The sequence below is a fragment of the Conger conger genome, chromosome 12 (genome assembly GCF_963514075.1).
Source record: "Conger conger chromosome 12, fConCon1.1, whole genome shotgun sequence".
NCBI lineage: Eukaryota > Metazoa > Chordata > Actinopteri > Anguilliformes > Congridae > Conger > Conger conger.
In genome coordinates, this window is record NC_083771.1 from 15,475,524 (window position 1) to 15,494,922 (window position 19,399).

The window sequence follows — 19,399 nt, forward strand, 5'->3', positions numbered from 1 at the left end:
TTAGAGCTGTTTCAGCTGGGTGATAGGTCAGTGTTAGAGCTGTTTCAGCTGGGTGATATGTCTATGTTAGAGCTGTTTCAGCTGGGTGATATGTCTGTGTTAGAGCTGTTTCAGCTGGGTGATATGTCTGTGTTAGAGCTGTTTCAGCTGGGTGATATGTCTGTGTTAGAGCTGTTTCAGCTGGGTGATATGTCTGTGTTAGAGCTGTTTCAGCTGGGTGATATGTCTGTGTTAGAGCTGTTTCAGCTGGGTGATATGTCTGTGTTAGAGCTGTTTCAGCTGGGTGATATGTCTGTGTTAGAGCTGTTTCAGCTGGGTGATATGTCTGTGTTAGAGCTGTTTCAGCTGGGTGATATGTCTATGTTAGAGCTGTTTCAGCTGGGTGATATGTCTGTGTTAGAGCTGTTTCAGCTGGGTGATATGTCTATGTTAGAGCTGTTTCAGCTGGGTGATATGTCTATGTTAGAGCTGTTTCAGTTGGGTGATATGTCTATGTTAGAGCTGTTTCAGCTGGGTGATATGTCTGTGTTAGAGCTGTTTCTGCTGGGTGATATGTCTGTGTTAGAGCTGTTTCAGCTGGGTGATAGGTCAGTGTTAGAGCTGTTTCAGCTGGGTGATATGTCTGTGTTAGAGCTGTTTCAGCTGGGTGATATGTCTGTGTTAGAGCTGTTTCAGCTGTGTGATATGTCTGTGTTAGAGCTGTTTCAGCTGGGCGATATGTCTGTGTTAGAGCTGTTTCAGCTGGGTGATATGTCTGTGTTAGACCTGTTTCAGCTGGGTGATATGTCTGTGTTAGAGCTGTTTCAGCTGGGTGATATGTCTGTGTTAGAGCTGTTTCAGCTGGGTGATATGTCTATGTTAGAGCTGTTTCAGCTGGGTGATATGTCTATGTTAGAGCTGTTTCAGTTGGGTGATATGTCTATGTTAGAGCTTTTTCAGCTGGGTGATATGTCTGTGTTAGAGCTGTTTCTGCTGGGTGATATGTCTGTGTTAGAGCTGTTTCAGCTGGGTGATAGGTCAGTGTTAGAGCTGTTTCAGCTGGGTGATATGTCTGTGTTAGAGCTGTTTCAGCTGGGTGTTATGTCTGTGTTAGAGCTGTTTCAGCTGGGTGATATGTCTGTGTTAGAGCTGTTTCAGCTGGGTGATATGTCTATGTTAGAGCTGTTTCAGCTGGGTGATATGTCTATGTTAGAGCTGTTTCAGCTGGGTGATATGTCTATGTTAGAGCTGTTTCAGCTGGGTGATATGTCTGTGTTAGAGCTGTTTCTGCTGGGTGATATGTCTGTGTTAGAGCTGTTTCAGCTGGGTGATAGGTCAGTGTTAGAGCTGTTTCAGCTGGGTGATATGTCTGTGTTAGAGCTGTTTCAGCTGGGTGATATGTCTGTGTTAGAGCTGTTTCAGCTGGGTGATATGTCTGTGTTAGAGCTGTTTCAGCTGGGTGATATGTCTGTGTTAGAGCTGTTTCAGCTGGGTGATATGTCTGTGTTAGAGCTGTTTCAGCTGGGTGATATGTCTGTGTTAGAGCTGTTTCAGCTGGGTGATATGTCTGTGTTAGAGCTGTTTCAGCTGGGTGATATGTCTGTGTTAGAGCTGTTTCAGCTGGGTGATAGGTCAGTGTTAGAGCTGTTTCAGCTGGGTGATAGGTCAGTGTTAGAGCTGTTTCAGCTGGGTGATATGTCTGTGTTAGAGCTGTTTCAGCTGGGTGATATGTCTGTGTTAGAGCTGTTTCAGCTGGGTGATATGTCTATGTTAGAGCTGTTTCAGCTGGGTGATATGTCTGTGTTAGAGCTGTTTCAGCTGGGTGATAGGTCAGTGTTAGAGCTGTTTCAGCTGGGTGATATGTCTGTGTTAGAGCTGTTTCAGCTGGGTGATATGTCTGTGTTAGAGCTGTTTCAGCTGGGTGATATGTCTATGTTAGAGCTGTTTCAGCTGGGTGATATGTCTATGTTAGAGCTGTTTCAGCTGGGTGATATGTCTGTGTTAGAGCTGTTTCAGCTGGGTGATATGTCTGTGTTAGAGCTGTTTCAGCTGGGTGATATGTCTGTGTTAGAGCTGTTTCAGCTGGGTGATATGTCTGTGTTAGAGCTGTTTCAGCTGGGTGATATGTCTGTGTTAGAGCTGTTTCAGCTGGGTGGTATGTCTGTGTTAGAGCTGTTTCAGCTGGGTGATATGTCTGTGTTAGACCTGTTTCAGCTGGGTGATATGTCTGTGTTAGAGCTGTTTCAGCTGGGTGATATGTCTGTGTTAGAGCTGTTTCAGCTGGGTGATATGTCTATGTTAGAGCTGTTTCAGCTGGGTGATATGTCTGTGTTAGAGCTGTTTCAGCTGGGTGATAGGTCAGTGTTAGACCTGTTACAGCTGGGTGATATGTCTGTGTTAGAGCTGTTTCAGCTGGGTGATATGTCTGTGTTAGAGCTGTTTCAGCTGGGTGATATGTCTGTGTTAGACCTGTTTCAGCTGGGTGATATGTCTGTGTTAGAGCTGTTTCAGCTGGGTGATATGTCTGTGTTAGAGCTGTTTCAGCTGGGTGATATGTCTATGTTAGAGCTGTTTCAGCTTGGTGATATGTCTGTGTTCGAGCTGTTTCAGCTGGGTGATATGTCTGTGTTAGAGCTGTTTCAGCTGGGTGATATGTCTATGTTAGAGCTGTTTCAGCTGGGTGATAGCTCTGCGTTGCTGCTGTGTTTGTGCCGTGGCGCATGGCCTCTGACCCCCTCCCCATCTCCTCGTCTCCAGACCGCGTGTCTCTGTCCCGTGACGCCGGCCTGCGGGTGCAGCCGGTGCAGCTGCTGGACGAGGGCTGGTTTGAGTGTCGGATCCTGCGACTGAACAGAACCACAGCCGGGTCTGTTAATGGGACCTGGACCTTCCTGTCTGTCTCAGGTGAGAGTGTGTGTGTGTGTGTGTGTGTGTAGAGAAGTGGTGGCCACATGTAAAAAGTGAGCAAGGGTTCATTGAAACATGCAAACACATGCAGGGCTTGGCTGATATGGCCTGCACACACAACTGTTAACCCTTTCTTCTCCACTCATGTTCGCAAACATGACAGAACTGTGCTTGAGGGAGTGAGTGGCTAGTTACACTAATCCCAAAAATATGTAACTGCCATAATGCAGACATGGACCCACCCAATCAGTCTGGCCAAAATCGCTCTCTACTGGTATCTTGACTACCATGGGCAAGTTGCCAAACCATGAACTGTGGTTTGAGGATAAAAGGGGGTTTGAAGTGAGAACATACAGGAGGATTACAGCTCATTCATTATGTTATGGTCATGGAGGGTTTGTGTTTCCCTGTAGGTGATTGGGTGTGGAGGGTCAAATTTCTGCTGATTGCCTGGGCCTTGTCACAAGGATACAAACAAGGAAGGCAGTGTGTTTGGCTTTGGTGTTCAGTGTCTCACAGAGATGAACACTGTGATCGTACATCCCTGATAGAGGCCACGGAAATGCAGGGTGTTGTGGTCAGAATACAAATACAAACCAGGCAGAAATGGGCCGCTTAATTTTAATCCATGTTGCAGTTGAATAAAATTTGCATCATCTCACTTATACCTCATTTTGAACATAATCTATGCCATCTAAAAGGGACAAACACAGACTGCTCAGAATGCAGTAGTGTAGCCACTAAAGAGGCTATCAGTATGGCACACAAGGTTTGTGCTTTAACTGCTTTTGGGTTGAAAAGGACAAATCCAGCCTTGTCTTGTAATAAGGTCCAGTCAGCTAAACACTTCACACCAGTTACCTCTTTAGGTCGAAATGCGGTGTTGCCAACTCTCCCGAGACAAAATACCAAAACCTCACCATCAAGAACAAGCCCGAAACATAATGATCGCCCCGTTATAATTCTCTGGCCTCTGTCGGGGGGTTGCGGCCATCCCTCGAGGTCAAGGATGATGGACTTCCGTTAATCTATTCATGGGCTCTCAGGTGTGAGTCCGAGTCATTGAGTACTGAGCAGAATAGCTGAATTAATACGTTCGCTTATGTCTTTGAAATTGCAACCCTCCCCCCTTTTTTGAGCAACTTGAAATAACAAGCCAAGATATTTTGGTGCCTGACTCAGCCAGCCCCGATCAGATACAAAATAATAATAATAATAATACATTTTATTTGTGAATCGCTTTTCCCAAGCTCAAAGATGACAAACAATGTTGAATATGGTAGAATACATTCTTTTATATAACCTGCAAACTATATAAATAATAATAATAATAATAATAATAATAATAATAATAATAATTTAAAACATGATAACTCTTCACTAGTTCTTTAGGTTGGGGCACTCGGAAAAGATTCTTAACTTGACGTAAGGCACAAATGCTTAACTTGACGTAAGGCACAAATGCTTAACTTGACTTAAGGCACAAATGCTTAACTTGACTTAAGGCACAGATGCTTAACTTGACGTAAGGCACAGATGCTTAACTTGAGGTAAGGCACAGATGCTTAACTTGACGTAAGGCACCATGTATTAAGACTCCCTGAATGAGGGATTGGCCATAAAAACTCACCTGACTGAGGTCCTGGCTCTGTGATTGCTGGGCCTTTTTTTCCTGCTGAATCCCAGTTCACTCTGACCACTCATCCCCTGCAGCTCCGCCCAAGTTCACAAAGACCCCACCCCCTGTCATCCAAGTCATGCAAGGTGATTCGCTGGGCCTTACCTGCGCTGCACAAGGCAACCCTCATCCAACCATAACCTGGACAAAGGATGACATGGCAATCGGGAAGGGTCAAGAGACTGTGGTGAGCCTGGGAACCCTGGATCCTGTCCTACAGATGGTTTAACTATTATGATCTGTTTGCATACTAGCACATGTCAAGCTGTTAGCCTGGGTCAGATATTCTCAGGACAGATGGTTTAACTATTATGTTGTGTTTGCTTACTAGCCTGGATCATATGCTCTGGACAGAATTGGGATTGTAAAGGAATACAGAAATAATGCATTTTTTAATGCAAAAATGCTCAATATACAGTATATAGTATATTGTATATATCTGCTTGATCACATTTAACAATGAAAGTATCATTCATTTGTAATAAATATGAGATTTATATTTTTATAAATAAATAAATTGGAATTAATTGTATACATTTATATAATATATTTATGATTTAAAATTAAGTATAATGCAGGCATGGGGGAAAAAATTATATTTATTTGTGAAATAATCACACATTACAACAGTGGTATGCAGAAGAGCATCTCTGAACACACAATGCGTCAAACCTCTAAGTGGGATAGGCTACAGGAGCAGAAGACTTAATGAGTCTAATAAATACCTGATAAAGTGCTCACTGAGTGTATAATCTCACACGCTGTGTCCCTCTCATTCCCTCCAGGTGGTGGATGGCACATTGACTGTCGGGGCAGTGACCAGGCAGATGGCGGGCGCGTACAAATGCCATGTATCCAACACCGAGGGGAGCCTGACTCACGCAACTCAGCTCAAGGTCAAAGGTCAGGCTTCTTCTCCGTCCCCACTGTCTTGAGCCACAAGGTCCCTGGGTCCCTGGCACCTTAGGAGGAATTATGTTTGCGAACTTGCGAATGGGACAGCACTCAATGCCTTCCTGCTTTAGAAGACTGTCTAAGAAGGTAGCGTTTTTGCCATTTGAGATGTCGCCCCCGTTTAAAGACTGATTTATACTTATGCGTTGAATCTATGTAGAGGCTACGGCGTAGCCGATGCCAGCATAGCCTGACGCACACCTTCCATAACTATGTGTCGTAGCCTCTGCGTAGCCTATGGCGTAGGGGACGCAGCTACGTGTAGATTATGCCGTAGCCTCTGCGTAGATTCGGAGCAGAAGCATAAATCATGCTTAACAAGGGGTCATCCTCCCTGTAAAAGCTGAGGAGCCACAGGCCATGAAGTCAACAGCACTGCTAGTAACAGTGAAGTGCAGCAATGAAAACAGCTCAGTATTTTCTTTACTCCCTGCCAACATGTCAGCTTCTTGGCCTATACCATTACAGCTCCCCCATGGTGTGCATCCCTTCTCCCCTGCTACAAAACAGGTCCTCCAGCCATCCTCCTTCCCCCGAAGGACACCACGCTGAACATGTCCCAGAAGGCAGAGCTGCAGTGCCGGGCAGAGGCTTATCCCCCGAACATGACGTACGTGTGGTGGAGGCACGGGGAGAACGTCTACCACATAGAGTGAGTGAAAACCTGCCCTCTCTGACACCAAGAACACTCAGGGAAACGCATCATAAGCTGGGATTCAATCAACCGTTGTCCTTAGGGTGAAGCCAAGCTTTTGCGCCCGCAAAGTATTTTGGGATACCTGGAGATGCAAGGCGAGCAGGGTGAAGCCACTGGAAGATTAAAGCTCTGATGTTTAATTTGTCCCCGATTTATGATTTTTAAAATTCTTTTATTTTTTTCCCCATTCCATAGTTCTGTCAAGCAACACTTGTTATTTATTGCTGTGTCTGGATTTCTAAATACCCTGGCTCTAGAAATTAACCTCACCTTCAACATATAATTAGCCTACTCTCAACCTGTTTCCATTCACTTTTCCTGATCAATACGTACGACCAATGGGTCAATTTTCTTGTGCACATTTATTTGTGAATAAGCTTTGTGCTTTGAAGTTATTTGAAGACTGCAGTTTAAATGCTGGTGAAATTTGAGTGAATTTGCTCGTCTGAATTAAAGCCGTTTCACACCTGAAATCATTTTGATGAATTCAAGCACTGTGTTAAAATTAATTAACCTACGTTCAGCTATGTGATGAGAAGAAAACACTACAATGGGAGATAGAATTCAGAATTCCTTTGGGCTTTTTTGCTAATTAATAATTCAGTTTATAATTAACTCAATCATTATAGGCTACATATTGGTCTGGTTATTCGGTTTTAAGGTAATGCTTTAGCCTATCCACTTAGAAGTTTTTGTGTTCAGAGATGCTCTTTTGTATGCGACTGTTGTAATGCGTGGTTATTTGTGTTACTTTCACCTTCCTGTCAGCTTCTACCAGTCTGGCCCTTCTCCTCTGACCCCTCTCTGACAAGACGTTTTTGCCTGCAGAACTGCTGCTCACTGGATGTTTTTTTGTTTTTCACACCATTCGCTGCAAAGTCTAGAGACTTGTTGTGAAAATCTCAGGAGATCAGCTGTGACTGAGATACACAAAGCACGCTGTCTGGCACCAACAATCATTCCACAGTCAGTCATTTTCAGGCATTTAGTCTGAGAACTGCTGAACCTCTTGACCACGTCTGCATGCTTTCATGCATTTAGTTGCTGCCACATGATTGGCTGAATAAATATTTGCATGAATAAGCTGGTGCGCAGGTCTGCCTAATAAAGTGGTCACTGAGTGTATATATTCAGTCTGTCTGACTGCCTATGGGTCTGACTGTCACAGCTCACTGAAGTCCCGTGTGAAGATTCTGGTGGATGGCACCCTCCTTATACCCAACCTTATCCCTGAGGATTCTGGGAACTACACCTGTATGCCCACCAACGGGCTGCTGACTCCGCCCACCGCCTCTGCGTACCTCACTGTGAAGCGTAAGCATCAGTGTGTGTGTCTACATCTGTGTGTGCGTGCATGCATGCATGTCTGTTTGCATATGTGTGTACATCTGTGTGTGTGTGTGTGTGTGTACGTGTGTATGAATGTGTGTGTGTGTATGAGTGTCTGTGTGTGTATCTGTGTGTGTACATGTGTATGAATGTGTGTACACAACGTGTGTGTGTGTGCATCTGTGTGTGTGCACAAGTGTGTGTGCATATCATACTGCATCTACTCATCTCTGTGTGTGTGTCTCTATAATTTATATAATATTGGATGATATTGTGCTTGTGTGTATCAATACCAATTCTATAATATTGGATGATATTGTGCTTGTGTGTATCAATATGCTTTTTATTATATTGTATAATACTGTACCTGTGTGTACCTACATAGTTTCTATAATATTGTACTTGTTTTTATCTATGATTTCTATAATATTGCATAATAATTGTACCTGTGTGTATCGATATTATTTCTATAATATTGTATAATACTGTTCCTACATAGTTTCTATGATATTGCACTCTTTTATTGTACTCTTCTGTCTCCTATCAGACCCCGCCCAGGTGGTGCAGATGGCCCAGGTGACTTATCTTCCAGCAGGTATGGGGGGCAGGATCATCTGCCCCGTGAGAGCTGATCCCCCCCTCCTCTCTGTCAGCTGGACCAAAGACGAACGAGTCCTGGACCTGAACATGGTAGAATCTGAGCAACACCACCTTCCTCTGATACCGCACGTTCACCTGTCATGTCTTATAACAGAGCTGAGCAGGTAGTGAATCTGACTGAACTGTACTGGTTGCTCTCAGAACATCAGGTGAATTAATTGTGTTTTTATTGATTAGAGCTTTTAAGGTGCTCTCAAGTGCCTTCTGTTCACAACAGCTGCACCAAGATGAGTTTACTCAAATCTGGATTTGAACCTAATATTTTAATCCAAAATTTATGATAAATATAACATCAGCAGTTATCCTAGGTAGTAATATCAGCTGCTACAGAAAACAGATGCCTCAGACTGCACAGGTGTGTCAGAGCTCATAGGTCCGAGGTCATTGGCTCAGAGCTCATAGGTCCGAGGTCATTGGCTCAGAGCTCATAGGTCCGAGGTCATTGGCTCAGAGTTCATAGGTCCGAGGTCATTGGCTCAGAGCTCATAGGTCCGAGGTCATTGGCTCAGAGCTCATAGGTCCGAGGTCATTGGCTCTCTTTCCTCTCTCAGTTCCCTGGTTGGATGCTCATGGCAGACGGGTCCCTTTTCCTGGCAGCAGCCAATGAGGATGCAGTCGGGACGTATTCCTGCACGCCCTACAACAGCTATGGGACCTTGGGCCCCTCCCCGCCCACACAGGTGGTCCTCCAGGTGAGTGCCGAGGAGTTCCGCCACCTGTCACAGCTGCGTGGGTGCAGAGGCACTCTGCAATTCACACACTCCGTCTGCCAGTTAGGGCTGAATCTCACACGCTCTGTCTGCCAGTGAGTGCTGAATCTCACACACTCTGTCTGCCAGTTAGGGCTGAATCTCACGTTCTGTCTGCCAGTTAGGGCTGAATCTCACACGCTCTGTCTGCCAGTTAGGGCTGAATCTCACACACTCTGTCTGCCAGTTAGGGCTGAATCTCACGTTCTGTCTGCCAGTTAGGGCTGAATCTCACACGCTCTGTCTGCCAGTTAGGGCTGAATCTCACACACTCTGTCTGCCAGTTAGGGCTGAATCTCACGTTCTGTCTGCCAGTTAGGGCTGAATCTCACACGCTCTGTCTGCCAGTTAGGGCTGAATCTCACACGTTCTGTCTGCCAGTTAGAGCTGAATCTCACACGTTCTGTCTGCCAGAGAGTGCTGAATCTCACACACTCTGTCTGCCAGTTAGGGCTGAATCTCACACACTCTGTCTGCCAGTTAGGGCTGAATCTCACACGCTCTGTCTGCCAGTTAGGGCTGAATCTCACACGTTCTGTCTGCCAGTTAGAGCTGAATCTCACACCCTCTGTCTGCCAGTTAGGGCTGAATCTCACACACTCTGTCTGCCAGTTAGGGCTGAATCTCACGTTCTGTCTGCCAGTTAGGGCTGAATCTCACACGCTCTGTCTGCCAGTTAGGGCTGAATCTCACACGTTCTGTCTGCCAGTTAGAGCTGAATCTCACACGTTCTGTCTGCCAGAGAGTGCTGAATCTCACACACTCTGTCTGCCAGTTAGGGCTGAATCTCACACACTCTGTCTGCCAGTTAGGGCTGAATCTCACACGCTCTGTCTGCCAGTTAGGGCTGAATCTCACACGTTCTGTCTGCCAGTTAGAGCTGAATCTCACACGTTCTGTCTGCCAGTGAGTGCTGAATCTCACACACTCTGTCTGCCAGTTAGGGCTGAATCTCACACACTCTGTCTGCCAGTTAGGGCTGAATCTCACACGCTCTGTCTGCCAGTTAGGGCTGAATCTCACACGTTCTGTCTGCCAGTTAGAGCTGAATCTCACACCCTCTGTCTGCCAGTTAGGGCTGAATCTCACACACTCTGTCTGCCAGTTAGGGCTGAATCTCACGTTCTGTCTGCCAGTGAGTGCTGAATCTCACACACTCTGTCTGCCAGTTAGGGCTGAATCTCACACGCTCTGTCTGCCAGTTAGGGCTGAATCTCACACTCCCTGTCTGCCAGTGAGTGCTGAATCTCACACTCTCTGTCTGCCAGTTAGGGCTGAATCTCACACGTTCTGTCTGCCAGTTATGGCTGAATCTCACACACTCTGCCTGCCAGTTAGGGCTGAATCTCACACTCTCTGTCTGCCAGTTAGGGCTGAATCTCACACGCCCTGTCTGCCAGTGAGCGCTGAATCTCACGCTCTGTCTGCCAGTTATGGCTGAATCTCACACGCTCTGTTTCTCAGTGCGTGCTGAATCTCACACGCTCTGTTTCTCAGTGCGTGCTGAATCTCACACGCTCTGTTTCTCAGTGAGTGCTGAATCTCACACGCTCTGTTTCTCAGTGAGGGCTGAATCTCACACGCTCTGTTTCTCAGTGCGTGCTGAATCTCACACGCTCTCTTTCTCAGTGAGGGCTGAATCTCACACGCTCTGTTTCTCAGTGAGGGCTGTATCTCACACGCTCTGTTTCTCAGTGCGTGCTGAATCTCACACGCTCTGTTTCTCAGTGCGTGCTGAATCTCACACGCTCTGTTTCTCAGTGAGTGCTGAATCTCACACGCTCTGTTTCTCAGTGAGGGCTGAATCTCACACGCTCTGTTTCTCAGTGCGTGCTGAATCTCACACGCTCTCTTTCTCAGTGAGGGCTGAATCTCACACGCTCTGTTTCTCAGTGAGGGCTGAATCTCACACGCTCTGTTTCTCAGTGCGTGCTGAATCTCACACGCTCTGTTTCTCAGTGAGGGCTGAATCTCACACGCTCTCTTTCTCAGTGAGGGCTGAATCTCACACGCTCTCTTTCTCAGTGAGGGCTGAATCTCACACGCTCTGTTTCCCAGTGAGGGTTGAATCTCACACGCTCTGTTTCCCAGTGAGGGTTGAATCTCACACGCTCTCTTTCTCAGTGAGGGCTGAATCTCACACACTGTTTCCCAGTGCGTGCTGAATCTCACACGCTCTCTTTCCCAGTGAGTGCTGAATCTCACACGCTCTGTTTCTCAGTGAGGGCTGAATCTCACACACTCTCTTTCTCAGTGAGGGCTGAATCTCACACGCTCTGTTTCTCAGTGAGGGCTGAATCCACAAGGGAGTGGACTGCTCTCCTGTGCCTCGCGGTCTGTAGCTGATGGAAATGTGATGTAAATCTTTTGGGGACAGAGTATGCACAAGGTTCAGTGTGTGCACTGACCTACTTTATTGATGTAGATTTGTGTGTGTGTTTGTGTGTGCATGTGCATGTGTGTGTGTGGGTGTGTGGCTGTTTTTGTCTTTGTTTTCTGTCTTTGCTTCTGTGTTTTTGTTTGTCTGTCTGTGTGTGTATGTGTGTGTTGCTCTCTTTGTAATTTGGTTTTTGTATGTGCTTGTGTGTTGGGTTGTGTATTCATGTGTGTGTGTATGTGTATGTATATGTATATGTATATGTATATGTATAAGTATATGTATATGTGTGAGTGCGAGTGCGCGTGCGTGCGTGTGTATATGTGTGTGTGTGCGTGTGCGTGTGCATGTGTATGTGTATGTGTATGTGTATGTGTGCATGTGCATGTGTATGTGTGTGTGTTTGAGTGTGAGTGTGTGTGTGTGTGTTTGTGTGTGTGTATGTGCATGTGTATGTGTGTGTTTGAGTGTGTGTATGTGTATGCGTGCGTGTGCGTGCGCGTGCGTGTGCGTGTGCGTGTGTGCCTGTGTGTGCCTGTGCGTGGGTGTGCGTGGGTGTGAGTGGGTGTGAGTGGGTGTGAGTGGGTGTGAGTGGGTGTGCATGTATGTGTGTTTGTGTGTGTGTATGTGTGTATGTGTATGTGCGTGTGTGTGTCTACAGCAGGCTGCAATCTTAACGAGACCATCCCCTCCCTGTACTCAGGACCCTCCCGTGTTCAGTGTGCACCCCCAGGAGGAGTATGAACAGGAAGTGGGCACCAAGCTGGTCATCCCTTGCCATGCCCATGGCGACCCCTCCCCCAGCCTCACCTGGGCCAAGGTGAGTGAGAGCAGGTGCCACGGAGCCACGAGGGGGGCAGAGCTGGGGCTGAGCTGGGGCAGAGCTGGGGCAGAGCTGGGGCTGAGCTGGGGCAGAGCTGGGGCAGAGCTGGGGCTGACCCATGTGCCAATAACAGACAAAGGCAATCAAAAGCTTAGAATCAAGACTAGATACTGTGAAAGCCTCTTATACCTGCACTAAGGCAGTCATTGAGTCCACCTGACTAATCAGAATTAGTCATTATTATAACAGAATTACAATTAGAAACAGCTGTCCTGTCCAATTACTTTTGGTACTTTTGGGATAGTGTATTAAAAAGGGATGTAAGTCCTACACGCATCACCCGGTATGGATGTTTACCACATTACTGGTCAGAGAAGCTCGTATGTGGGCGCATCATGTCTCAGAGAGTCCAGACAAAACGTATATCTGTCTACGTTTCTTCCAAGTTTTTAGAATTGCATCATTATGCATTTGGTTCACTGGAACCTTGCCATGAAAAGGACACTGACCCTTATTTTGTGTAGTATATGGATTGTCAAAATGCGAACAAGGTATTGGAAGGCATAAGGAGCTATTGTCACTAAAGCAGTGGCATATTAAAATAGGTTGTACAGATAGAACCTTGAGTATTAAGTGTCAAAAACGGTATTTCCTGTTACCATAATGATTGAAAATTGCCCTTTAAAAAAAGGAATGAATGAAAAATAAAAATGGCCACACCAGCCCAGCCCTGGGGGTTAAAGCACATAACTGTTCAGTGAGAATCATGAATACTTAACATCATTACCGCATAACTCAATGATAACTCACATCATTACCTCAACGATGTGCAGTCATTGACCAAAGTCTTGTTATTCATTGTGACCTCTATCCATTATTCATTCATATATTCATTTTTCCCTGTCTCTTTCTTTCTCTTCTTCCCTGCTCCTCCCGTCTCCCCCTCTCTCCCGTCCTGTTGGTCTGCAGTTGGACCGGGCCGCGCGGTCTCCGTACACGGTGGCGGCTAACGGCTCGCTAGTTGTGGAGCCGCTGAGTAAGGACCACCACGGGGTGTGGGAGTGCGTCGCCACCAACCGCGTGGGCAGGGTCACCGCCAGCACCACAGTTTCAGTGCTGGGTGAGACAGGCACTGCAAAGCAGCAAAGGCAGATACGCACACACACACACACACACGCACACACATCCAGCCCGCACTACACACACATATTCAGTCAACACACACACGCGCACACACACATTCAGCCATCGCGTGCACACACACACACACACACACACACACACACACACACACACATCCAGCCCGCACAACACACACATATTCAGTCAACACACACACACACACGCGCACGCACACACATTCAGCCAGCGCGCACACACACACACACACACACACACACACACACACGCGCACACACACACACACAAGCAGTGAACTGACAGATTTGTTGTTTTTGGAAGTTGAGTATTAAGCTGTATACTGATCAGGGATGCTAACAGATAATGTGACTGAATAGTTGGTTGAAATAACAGTACTATGGCAAGATTTTTTAAAAAGTGTTTGCTAATGTCAGCTATGTTATTTCCATATGCTGATGTTATTAATATTCTGAATATAACTTACCTTTAAGTAGTATCTGATGTATCTGTGTCTGTATACGGTACTGACATTAATCTGCATGTCATCCACAACATACTTCTCCAAGTTTGTCTTTGACTTGATCTGCAGAAACATTGTTACTTGTAATAGCTGACACAGTTGATATACCTCAAATAGTTCAATTTGATTGTTTAATTTGATCAATCAAATTCTTAACAGCAAATAATTGATCATTGATTAATCATTAGCTTCCCTAATACTGATATACCTAATACTGACATATGCTATGATGTGCTTTATTACTTTCCTCCCGCCTGCTGTTATATCACCTCTCCCAGGCACCAGCCCCCATGCTGTGTCCTCTGTGATGGTTTATCCCGGGACAAACCAGGTGAATGTGTCCTGGGAGCCAGGCTTTAATGGGGGATACACTCAGAAATTCACTGTCTGGTAAGCGTATCCACAACCTTCCTCTATAACTGTCTGGAATGACTCTTTAAAATCCTCTATCAGAACTCTCCAGTGCCCTTTCTCCTCACTCCAAGTTGCCATGGATCAATTTCCTAAAGCTTCAGAAGCACGAGCTAAACACTTTGAAAAGTCAGTCAGATAAAAGACCCAGTTGTAGGCTTGGGTGGTATCCAAATTTCCACACCTTCATACCGACCTTGAAATATACCATGGTATTGGGTACACCATTTTCATAATGAGGTATATACACTCAGTGACACTTTATTATGATTTTATTAGACTTCTACTGCTGTAGTCTACCCACTATCTTCTGCATACCACTGTTGTAATGCGTGGTTATTTGCATTACTGTGACCTTCCTGTCGGCTTTGACCAATCTGGCCATTCTCCTCTGATGTCTTTCATTAACAAGGTGTTTCTGTCTGCAGAACTGCTGCTCACTGGAATTTTTTTTTGTGTGTGTCTTTTGCACCATTCTTTGCAAACTCTAGAGACTAGTGTGCATGAAAATACACAGTTTCTCAGACCTCTCACTCAAACCAACCTGTCTGCCACCAACAGTCATTCCACGGTCAAAGTGACTTGGATCACATTTTTCCCCCATTCTGATGGTTGATGTGAACATTAACTGAAGCTCCTGACCCGTATCTACATAATTGTATGCATTGCACTGCTGCCAAACAATTGGCTGATTAGATAATCGCATTAATAAGTAGGTGTAATAACATAAGAATGTTCCTAATAAAGTGCTCGGTGAGTGTAGCAGCATTTGCGTTCTGTGAACACATTTCATCAAAGTGGCATCTCTGACTCTCACTGACTCACACCGCGTTTCCCTGTGCCATTATATTTGGAAAAAGACATTGCCCTTTTTTTTTTTTTTAGAATGTAGCATTTCTGCGCATTGATTGTCAGAAAACAAGCGGTCCATAGAGGTCCATTATTCACAGTGATCTGGTATACCGCCCAAGCCTTCCCAGTTTTTTGCCAAACATTTGGAGACAGTAACACTTGCATCATATCAACTGCCATGGAAAATTGCCCATGCTAAAAAGCCATGTGGTGAGCCATATCAATGCTGCACTCCAGATCACTATCTGTGCTGTTTACTGCATGTCCACATGTGGACTGCACTACAGATCACTATCTGTGCTGTTTACTGCATGTCCACATGTGGACTGCACTACAGATCACTATCTGTGCTGTTTACTGCATGTCCACATGTGGACTGCACTACAGATCACTATCTGTGCTGTTTACTGCATGTCCACATGTGGGCTGCACTACAGATCACTATCTGTGCTGTTTACTGCACCGTAAGGGTGCCAATATTACTGGAGCTCTTTCCATTAAAAGAGCAATAGATCTAGCTCGGTGTTCTCTGTTCATTCTTTATTTATACAATAATCCACTAGAAGGAGTTACTTGCCATGAGATATTGCTGTGCTATTGTAGAGCACAGCAGTGACATTCGGGTCCCCAATTCACCACTTCGAGTGTATTATTACGATTATACGAGAGTTTTACCCACACGTTTATACTTTTTAATAAGGAAAATGAAAGAACGATACAGTAACTCGGAATTTTGCCTTTTTATTGACAGAAAGGAGTGCTTGTGATGCGATGCTAGGTTAGGAGTTATATCTCTGATACAAGGAATCAACCAAATATAAACAAAGCAGTTTGGTTTTGCTAAGTTAGGAGTGACTTTGAATGTCTCTCAACGAAATCAAATTGCGCGGTGGGGACTTACTGTTGTATAATGTTACTTGCGTCACTTCTCTTTCTCAGGATGAAGCAGACGTTGGAGCCGAAGTCGAAGTGGGTATCCTTGTCCACCCCCGTCCCCGCCCCGCCCCTGCTGGTGACGGGGCTGCTCCCGGGCACCCAGTACCAGTTCAGCGTCCTGCCCCACAACAGAGTGGGCACTGGGCCCTTCAGCGTGATGGTCCGCGTCCAAACACTAGGTTAGCGCTGGTACACTGTAGGGTACTGACTTGCACTGGGTCTATTTTATCCCAGTCATCACAACACAATCTACACATATGGGTCACAGATTTATTACTATTATTTAATTTACTTAAAGCCATACTATGCACAATTTTTAACCTTGAAAATGAAACAACCATGCTCAGTCAGTACTATGATACAATGCCATCCTTTGTCTGTGTTCACATCTGCCCAATAGCTTGCTTGTCTACATGTATGTGCTATTATAAAAGTGGTTTGGAACCTTTTTTGGGTGTTCCCATTTTTTTCTTTCTGTACTGTATTAGAAAAGCAGGTGTCCATTTGAAGTAGGAGGGCAAGAGGACATGTGTATGGATTGGCTACTACAGTGGAGTGTTAGCTGGGTTTGCGAGATATTGTCTTGGTGGCTAACCGTTAAGCAAGTGGCTGGCCAGCGATTCCTAATATTATGTAGCTGCCATTATTAGCTAACTGAATTCGGTTTTGTATGTTAGCTGGCTGGCCCTGATAGCTGGGTTTCAGGAGATTCTATTTCGGATTTCCTCTGCTGGGCAGTTCATGCCAAAATCCAAAAGACTGCTGGATGTTCCACATTGTGCTAGAAATGGCTACTGTATGCATGCCACAGAGAATATAATTTCCATGATCATATAGTGCATTTTTACTATTTTTCTTTTACAAAATGTATAACATGTTTATATATTGTGTATTTTCACACCTATTTTTTTCCATCGACTTCCTGGAAAACCAATTTTTACAAGTCTGGTTTATTTAGTCTGTCAATTTTCTGTTCCCCTCCAATCAATATCCTTTCACACAGCGGTGCACATTCTTCCACCCAGAGCCGTAGGCTATGGCTCTGCTTCCCCCTCATTTTAAGCGTCAAATCGACTCCCCATCCTACCAAAATCCCCCCCAAAAGAGCCCTTTCACTAGCATATACGTCATATCAAGGAAGCTAGTGCTGCTTCCATTTCAGTGTCTCTTTAAGGAAAAAATCATGAAAGAACTTATGCAATCTTTGAGCAACCTAATTAGGAACCTGTTGATTAACCTCTGTCTTTAATTTGATCAGTTACAGTTTTGTTGCTGCTGTTTGTGCAAATTGTTTGCAGCTAATCACAATAAGCGCAATGTGGACATGGGACTTTTATTCCTCATGGGGATGCATAACTATGTCTGACATAATGTGACTTAGAGTAAATGATCTCTCTGAACATGACAAGCTCCTAATTAAGAGTTTATTAAAATTATGTGATTACAATTGTGATTGCGCGCAATGTGTATGCAAACCAGCATACACAGGGAGGCCTGGGGACCGACATTGGCAACCACTGATGTAGTGTGCAGTCCACAAAGACTTAAAGATGCCTGCGCGTGTTTGTGTTTACTTTGTCGAATATTACGTTTTCTCTAAAGATCTGAAAGCATTCAATGTGACAAATACGCAAAAATAGAGAAAATCAGCAAGGGGGCAAATACTTTTTCACAGTACTGTAAATAAAATCCTATGGATGTCCATTTTATACTTTTGAGTTAATAACCTTTTTTTAATAACGGCTCTCTTTCTCACAGTACCTCTAACAGACCTGCCTCCAACTGTTACTATGACTCCTGAACTGGCACCGCCAATATCACTCTCGGCCAACCAGAGCATGATTGGGATTGTTCTGAAGTGGGTACCTCCCCCACCTCAGGGCCCGCCCCTCACTGGCTTCATCCTCCAATCGCGGCAGAAAGGGGAGATAGAGTGGAACATTCTGGAAGGGGACATTGGAGCCAATGACAGTGAAATACTGCTGCAAGGACTGCAGAAGGTAGAACACAGTCCGCCAAGAGACTGGCCACACACACGGCACAACAACAGCACTTTCTGACTATCAAACAGGGGTTTAAACTTGTCTTTATTCTTTGGACTTTCAGAAGAAATAGGATTCAGATCCATCCCTCCCACCACACAGATACTGAGCAGCATCAGCTGCCTGTTTCTCTGTCCTGGTTTTGCACTTATTTCAGTATGTTGCTATCACACAGAGATCTAGGATTTATTATGTGTTGCACATGATGTTTAGATTCTGTAGGCTGGCTGTATTTAGCCTTTAAATGATACATTCCTGGGTTTTAAAAGCTGAAAATACTGGGCCCTGTTTGTGTTGAGGTTCTGCTCTCTCCCCTCAGGACTGCAGCTATGAGTTACGGATGCTGTCTCTGAGGGACGGCGTGATGAGCATGCCCAGTCAGCCGCTCAACATCTCCACTGCTGGTAGGTGTGCTAGAGTGCTTTGTGTATCGTTAAGTACACTACATATCCCAGAGTGCTTTGTGTATTGTTAACAGCACTACATGTCCCAGAATGCTCTGCATGTCCCAGAGTGCTTTCTGTATCACTAACAGCTGTACATGTCCCAGAGTGCTTTGTGTATGACTCACAGCTCTACATGTCCCAGGGTGCTTTGTGTATGACTCACAGCTCTACATGTCCCAGGGTGCTTTGTGTATGACTCACAGCTCTACATGTCCCAGAGTCACTCCACATTGTTTATGGAGGAGGTGTAGACTGTCTGTGTGCAGATTCTGACAGGAGATGCTTCACTCAGGACTTCATAAGATTGGGAGACTGTGACTGTCTGAGCCCTATTTTACTGCTGTGCCTTGTGAGAGTGAGGTCCTATCAGTGGTATGAAGGTGACGGAGCGATGATGTCATTGCAGGAATAGGGGCGCTCCATGTCAGGCTTCTGGAGGGCGACCCCGAGCCGCACGTGGCTGGCGTTCTGGCCGGTGTGGGTGTGCTGTGTGCGGTGGTGCTCCTGGTGATGGTTACTGCGTGTTTCCTGAACCGCAACAAACGCCGCCGCCAACGCCGGAAGAAGAGGGAAGGTACAGCATGCTTACGAATCCAATTATAAATGGTTAAAACAAACAAACTTGACGAGAAATGCACATATTGCCAGCCTTGATAAAAATAAAGAAAAACATACCTCAGAATCCACTCAGAAATGGTTGAGTGAAAACAACCTCCATGTTCTGTAATGCCCATCTCAGTCAAAATACTTAAATCCCATCAAAAACCTGTGGTCTGAACTGAAGAGGGCCGAAGGCTATCAGTGATCTTGAAAAGTTCTGAATGGTGAAGCATCCCTCCAAATGTCTTCACATCATCAAAATTTACAGGAAAAGACTCATGGCTGGCATCTTTGCCAGG

The 19,399-nt window shown here is 45.3% G+C and overlaps 1 protein-coding gene across 1 annotated transcript in view; it reads left to right on the forward strand.

Annotated features, from left to right (window-relative positions):
• The window catches only part of LOC133141505 (protein turtle homolog A-like), a 28,416-nt gene that overhangs the window by 6,473 nt on the left and 2,544 nt on the right, over positions 1-19,399 (forward strand). The window contains exons 3-16 of the mRNA XM_061262075.1: positions 2,737-2,883; positions 4,600-4,727; positions 5,323-5,467; positions 6,029-6,170; positions 7,384-7,529; positions 8,092-8,234; positions 8,756-8,896; positions 12,034-12,150; positions 13,123-13,273; positions 14,092-14,203; positions 16,016-16,191; positions 17,771-18,012; positions 18,374-18,458; positions 18,907-19,074. Coding sequence (XP_061118059.1) covers positions 2,737-2,883; positions 4,600-4,727; positions 5,323-5,467; positions 6,029-6,170; positions 7,384-7,529; positions 8,092-8,234; positions 8,756-8,896; positions 12,034-12,150; positions 13,123-13,273; positions 14,092-14,203; positions 16,016-16,191; positions 17,771-18,012; positions 18,374-18,458; positions 18,907-19,074 — 2,043 coding nt within the window. The remainder of the gene's footprint in view (positions 1-2,736; positions 2,884-4,599; positions 4,728-5,322; positions 5,468-6,028; positions 6,171-7,383; positions 7,530-8,091; positions 8,235-8,755; positions 8,897-12,033; positions 12,151-13,122; positions 13,274-14,091; positions 14,204-16,015; positions 16,192-17,770; positions 18,013-18,373; positions 18,459-18,906; positions 19,075-19,399) is intronic.